This window comes from Hordeum vulgare, chromosome 7H (assembly GCF_904849725.1).
Source record: "Hordeum vulgare subsp. vulgare chromosome 7H, MorexV3_pseudomolecules_assembly, whole genome shotgun sequence".
In the NCBI taxonomy this organism is placed as follows: domain Eukaryota; kingdom Viridiplantae; phylum Streptophyta; class Magnoliopsida; order Poales; family Poaceae; genus Hordeum; species Hordeum vulgare.
The window spans coordinates 41,777,757-41,784,901 of NC_058524.1; the positions used below are offsets into that span (position 1 = coordinate 41,777,757).

At 43.1% G+C, this 7,145-nt stretch overlaps 1 protein-coding gene across 1 annotated transcript; it reads right to left on the reverse strand.

Moving 5' to 3' along the window:
• Window positions 1-975: 975 nt before the first annotated feature.
• LOC123408534 (protein-tyrosine sulfotransferase) lies at window positions 976-6,933 on the reverse strand. Its single transcript, XM_045101621.1, has 12 exons — window positions 6,431-6,933; window positions 6,129-6,303; window positions 5,961-6,032; window positions 5,223-5,511; window positions 4,731-4,871; window positions 3,794-3,898; window positions 3,401-3,548; window positions 2,520-2,572; window positions 2,354-2,422; window positions 2,144-2,263; window positions 1,583-1,819; window positions 976-1,218 (listed from the first exon to the last, which is right to left on the reverse strand). Exons 1-12 carry the CDS (start codon window positions 6,477-6,479, stop codon window positions 1,078-1,080), a joined length of 1,599 nt encoding a protein of 532 aa, XP_044957556.1. The 5' UTR covers window positions 6,480-6,933; the 3' UTR covers window positions 976-1,077.
• Between the last annotated feature and the right edge of the window lie 212 nt (window positions 6,934-7,145).

Sequence of the window (7,145 nt, forward strand, 5' to 3'; positions counted from 1 at the left end):
GGACTAGTATCAAAACTCGGAATTAAAGAGGCCCTAGATGGGAACCAAATGCTCCCTGGCCATGGGCGCCATAAATAGTCAACCAATAGCCTTCATTTAGTGAAACAATGTAGCACCATAAAAATAAATAAGACCATGGTGCGCGTCTGCATCCAGTGAACTTGTGTTATAAAATGTGGGTGGAGTATCATAGGCAAACATGATATAGTACCACGTATAGTTCTTGCAAAGTGGAAGACAAGTACGAGCAGGGACGATTCTAAGGAGGACGAAGGGCGGCCAGACCCCACTAACAAATTGATTTTTGTACTATAATAGTGGTTGTTGTAGATAAAAAAAAATTACTTCATATAAACTTTGCCCCCTTCATGAACAAACTTGTCCCCACTGCTTGCATCCTGGCTTCGTCCCTGAGTACGAGAAGCAAGCAAGGAAGTGGATTGCCATGGTTTGGCCTTTGGATGGGAGCCAAATTGCGACTCATGGGACCGAGAGGCGTGGGGAACTACTTGTGTGCATCGCCGCCCTGTCTTGCTGACCATCTCTTCCGTCGCCGTTGTTTTGAGCTAGGCTGAGTAGCTTGCTTCATTTGTCTTGCTCTGTTTTTTCCTTTCTTTTACTTCTGCAGTTCTGCTTGCCTCTACCTATTGCGTGCTTCCAGTGTGAGCTCATGTGTGACCAAGAAATGTGGGAGTCTATTTTGATGGCCAAAGTCTATTTTGAGATCATTATAGCAATATAACTTCTTCTTTTTTATGAAAGATTATAGCAATATGTTTGAATACTTCTGTCACACTAACTTGTTTGATCAGGAATGACCACATGTTTCTACCAGTTACTTGTAGTTGTTTCTTTTTTTTTCTGTAGGTATACTTGTAATTGTTTCATCCATGCATCCTTAACAAATTTGTGTAGGGAAAAAGATCATGCCACAACGAGTAGGTAGATTTCACTCATGGTACCCGGACACCGTCGAAGCACATGTTAACATCTTTGCCCCAAAAGAGTAGCAATGCAAGTCCCTGGGCAACATCGGCTGTACATGAAAATCTAGGGGCTGTATGCCCTCCTGATCTATCAAACCTTAAGTTTTAATGTTCTTCTACCTGTTACAACAAACACAACAAAAACCGTGGTGACCGCAATCCCGAGACCAAATGAGGCCACTTTCCACCACGTAGAGCAATTCCAGGACTCGCAGACCTTATCTATCCAGTCCTGGAAAAACATATCACAGGCACATAAGAAATCAGACCACCTTATAGTGTTATAAAACTAGAAATTAAACATGAGAAAAGGCTCTCAAATCAAATCAGAAAGGCTAAGATCGCAATGGATATACCGACATGTCTTGGGCATGGCAAAAATATAAGATTGGTCTGTCATGCTTATACTAAGTATAACTGGTCATACTATGTAAGCACGTCAATGACGTGACCTTATGTGAGCAATACTTCCTTATATATATTGTTTTGTAACACTTTTACCAAACAACATGTCCCGAGTCCCTGAATTCTGGTACGGAAGGTTCAAGGGACAGCGTATCGTTTAGGGAAGAAGAATTATACAAGCTTGACCAAACCTTTTGATCTGTCAATTGCTTCTGTTGCACGACCATGGGATGCTGCCCTTTATATGATGAGCTTGACGAAACCATTTGATCTGCCGATTGTTTCTGCTTCACGACCATCGGATGCTGGCCTTTAAGCATATGATGTTCTTGTTTAAAAATGTTCTTAGCATGCTCATAGAGTTCCATGTCAAGGCTGTTCAGTGAGATAATTTGATTCAGAATTGCCTGAGGTACCTGACGCCTTGCCTGGAAACAGAAAGTGTAATCTTAGACTTTTACCAAACTTTACAGAGAATACGGGAATACGTCAGAAATAAAACATTGTGTTCGCCGACATAGAATTAAGCTGATACAACAACTTAATTTGGAAACCATAGACGGCATCATTTAATAAGCAATTTACAAAATTGTGTCCTTTAATATTCCTGGTCCTCATGTATACTTATTGTTGGGTTCTGACACAAAGGAAAAAGATTCAGGTATGTCATGATAATTTTCAATGCCGGTAGCATAGAAGAAAAATGAATAAAAAATTCAAATCACGGGCATTTCATCCCCTTCCATACTCACCGCCTTCGTAAAATTTGCCTCTGCAACCTTTTTTAGGGATATTTTGCGACGGCTAGACTGGGACTTCCGCAGTTTTGCAATGCAACCCTCGTAAGTTTCCATCAGTTTACCAACAGTCATCTGCCGTCAACAAGAACATCATGTTAGAGATGGCAAGATAACAGCAAAGAAACTGTGAATATAAATGCACAGTTCAGGTAGTTGTATTACATTTCCTTTTCCATGATCATCCTCGGTAGTGTTCAGACCTTCGTTATTTTTCCAGCCATGGGTGCTATTCTATCAGGAAAACAAAAAAAGTAAGTACAGCTGTAAATATCAAAACCATCTTACGCAATGCAAACAACTCAAATGTAAATCTTAGCCACCCTATTACCATATGTTCATTTGTTTCTTCATCCTCTTGATCCAGCATGGACGAGTGAGAGTCTGAGAAGAAAGATAAAATATTAGATATTTGCTTTTGCACAAGTACATCCAAAAAATGGAGCACCACGCAATAAGAACAGAAACAAAACACTACTACAAACATTGTTGTCTCTTTATGTCATTTCAAGAAACTACGGGTTTAACGAAATACTGTTTTCCTGTCCAAATTGTTCAAATATGCAGCAAAGCTTCCTGGTAATAAAGTTTAAGTTTCAGGAACTAACTCCTTCAAACAAAATAGAGTGTACACATGCTGCTGCACGAGAGCCTTCTTTCCACTTGGACGAGCATTGTTGAATGACACTCATTCTTGCAACTCATATGTCTTGTTATGTACCAACATCTAATTCTCCTTGCTTTATGAGTTGTGACCAGAAAAAATGTAATTACGTATTGCTATTTGATTCATGGAAATCTGATCCAACATACTGTTCTCTTATCTTTCAGATTTAACAGAAACAGAAATGAGGGTTACCACTCTTCAGTCTATGAAGCTACTACTCCCTCCGTTCCAAAATTTTAGTTATATTTTTTTTCGTAAGTCAAACATTTACATGTTTTGACCAACTTTTTAGAAAAAAGTATCAATGTCTACAATTCGATATTTGGATCAATAGATCCATCATGCAAAGTATTTTTGATATTTATTTATTTATTATTGTTGATGCTGATATTTTATTCTACAATCTTGGTCAAACATACATAAGTTTGACTTGGATGAAAACTGATGCACCCTATATTCTGGAACGGAGGGAGTACATAACATGAGCACGACTTCTGCAGCTGTGCAATAAAGGAGAAAGGCTGTGTGCTTTCATGTTTTCGTACCGGTGCCACTAGGTTGATCTTCCTGAACATCTAACTTCAACGCTCCAGATTGTGAAAGTACTTGTGCTCCTACCATATGAGCGAACAACCTTGCAGATTCCTCATGATCCTCTGTAAGTCCTACGTACAGCATACGGTCCAGCCTGTTCTGTGATTGAAAATAATGATACTCATTACAGCAGAAAAAATTTAAGAAATATAAATCTAACTTGGCTTAGAAAATGAATTTAATATGGTAAACTAAATGTTAGTGGCATAGAGCTTATAGTCGCGACGCACAGATCACTCATGTTTGCATGCCAAAGAATAGAATTATGGATCATGCACGGTGGCCAATGGAGTGCACATGGAAATAGTTTTCATGAATTCATCTGTTTGATTTTTTGTACATACCTTAGCAACTTGAAGCACAAAACGACCAAGATCAGGGTGCTTTCTAACACAATGTCGAACCTCATGTGCGCCATCGAAGTAAGAATTATTTGTTAGCCCAGTGATCTGCCGAGGTAACATGGAACAGACAAAAGAAACATTAGCAGACAGATTTTTTAAGCTGACCGTGAAACAAGGACCCTGGGACAATGGCACACCGCATAGGGCACTGGGATATCGAAATGAAAAAATGCCACTTAATGACCGAATGTTGAAGTTATTCACGAAAAAGGAGCAAACAAAGAAAATCTAACTTTCTTTTCCACTACGTTTTCAAAAGGCACAGGTATTTAGTAAAGAGTGGTTGCACATGCAACACATTTGGCAATTTCACTTTGGAATTAAGCCTTATCAAATTCTTATTTGGAATACCAGTCAGCTGGCAGAAATGAATAAAGTGGATTAAATAATGTTTTGCGGGGCAAAAAAAGAAAAATGCACGTACATAAGTTTAATTGGGTAAGTTGATCATGGTTCTCTGTTTGACTTTCAAATGACAACAAGCATTTAAAGGAGTAAAGCATCTTAGCCAATGGTCACATATTTATCAGAAACTGTGGCATTTATACTTTTAAGTTTTAATAATAGATTTTGTGTAGAGTACACCTTTGTCAATGACTCGATGGTCACACATTGACTGAAAATAGTGGGATATATACAATTAATAATAGGCTTATACATGCTGGTGTTTTGCCTTCCAAAAATGTAGAAACTTTACCTAATGGATCAAACTGCTAATTTACGACCACAGCAAGTGATATTGCATAATTTCTTATAAAGCATAAGGACTAATATATTGGGGTCAAGCCAATTGCATTTTACAGTTTCCAGTACACAACAAGATACAACAGAGGGTAAACAGGCATAGACAGCAACTTTGTCACAGAAATTTGCATACCTGAAAGGTAGCTCCATTATGAATGATTTCATGGGCAACAGGGTCATTGATGTACTGGTGCAATGGCATAACCATGTCTTCAACATCGTATGCATTAATCTTCTTGCTACTTTGCACGTTTTTACTCCCTCTAGCATCTCTCTGGCAGATGAAAAAAATTCTCTTATTGCAAGAACATATGCAATTGATAAACCATACATTAGCTCTATGCGTGAATTAATTCCAAAATATATCTGAAGACACATTCCTTAACCATTCACATTAACTGAAGTATAACACTAATACCCCGATATACCCAGGTGAGGTGTAATATAAGAATAAATTATCAGTCATCACACTTCAAACCCTCCCTATAACAACTCTAAGAGCTGATCCTAACAAAGTTTCAAATATGGAGACACTACCAATATATACAGAAAAAAAGGCTTGATAATCAAATCCAATATATATTGCTAATCATTGTTTTCCTTAAAAAGATGGAAGTAAGCATACCCTGGCGAAAAGATCTTCTCTCATCCATGGAACCAAGTATTTCCAAGGCCATATGTCCAGTGTACTTACGGCACGTGATTTTGTTAACACACGGCTGGTCATTGTCTTGGCAGATGTTAAGTTTGGATGCACAAGAAATCTGGCTGCAACTTCCACTGAGAACTCATACGTGCTAAACACACGATCAACTGGGTTTCGTAGTATTGTCACCACGGAAGTCCTCTCCCTTGGCAGCTTGGAAGTTAAGCTATAGTCATCATGGCTAACAACCAGCGTGCAATCAGGATGGCTGATATGAAGGCAAAAAAATACCATCAGTGACTAAAAAAATTGCAACTGTCACACGTTATTTTCGTTATAACTGAACACTGCATCCACACTAACTAACTATCTCAAGGCTCGTTATTTGTTGACATAACACGTACAAGGGTCACAATCCATGTAATTTCTCAATTACCAACTTCAAATTATAGTGCTTATGAACATGCCGGAATGAAGTAACAGAACATTTTAGCCAGGTAAGAGCCAGAATGTCATTCCAATATACATGAAAATATCCTGAATCATAGACACTGCAGGCATCGTGATGAAAATCTGAAAAAATAAGGGAGCACTTTCTAAGCAATGTTCACAGACAACAGAGCTGTTGTTCCTGTTTGGCTAATCAACATGAAGTTTCAAGATAAAACCCAGACGACGACACAGCTTGGGCATAGCAGAGAACAAAAATTCCCTCACCTCGGGTCGAACCGCAGCTTATCATAGGAGCGGGGGCATTCCTGAGCATTGGTATACAGCTTCTTCAAAAAACTGCCAAGCAACAGTTAGTTTCAGATTATCAATCAGTACAACACAATCGTAGATGAGGACCAAGCAAACAGTTGGAAGGCCCAGCGAAGAACCTACCAGTGGAAGTAGGTGCGCCCACCGGTTCTAGGAATGTGAAGGAAGAAGAGCAAATCCTTGAGGTTCAGTTTGTCTCCGCCACTGTCGCCCTCCCCGGCTGAGTCGGCCCAGCCCTTGACGGCCCCCTCGCAGCGCGCGTGGTCGTCAGCGGAGCTGACAGGCGGAGGCACGGTCACTGCAACAGCAGAGAAGGCCGCCGTCACCACCGGGAAAATCAGAGCAGGCGTCGTGATTTCGCCAGAGTAATTCTGTAATTCAACGGAAAACGAACCTGGTACGGGGGGGGAGGAGGGAGGGGGTACCTGAGACGGCGAGGAGGAGGGCGAGGGCGAGGCCGAGCGGCCGCGCCATGGATTCGGCGGGCGGGCTGCTCCGGCGCGCAGATCCGAGGCGCGGCGACTGGGACGAGGATGGGGGAGTAGGGAGCGCAGCAGCGGCGGCGAAGGAGGCGGGGGGAGTGAGGGCGCACGCTTAAAACGGGAAGGTGGGTGGGGAGGGGGGGTGGAGACGGAGGGATCGAGAGAGGGGGGGCGGTGGCGGCGGGGAATTCAGCGCGCCGTGCCGGCAGGGAGGCGGCCTCGGCACCGGCGCCCCGGCACCCGCCGCTTTCCTCGCCCCAACTTTTCCCCCTATCCCTCGCCTCGGCCCGTGCGGTGGCACCCCTTGTTTATTCACTAGTGCTGGTGCCGGTCTCTCTCTCTCTCTCTCTCTCTCTGCGTGCTCGGGGGGCGGAGGGTAGGGGATGGGTGGCAGCGTGGTGCGCCGGCGGGGAGGCCGAGGCGGAGGCGGAGGCGGGCGGGAATACACTACTAGTGGTGGGGGTGGTGGTGCGGTGGTGGCCCGCCCGTGCGGGTGGAGGTGGTGGTGGCGTTGGAAAGCGCGGCGGAAAGGTGGGCGGATTTTCTCGCCACTTGCGCCGCCACCGTGCCGCGCCACGCGATGGTGCCGGCCGGCCCGGTTTCCGATCGCTCACGGCTCTCCGGCGAGGCGGATGCTCGTCTGCGGTGGCGCGACACG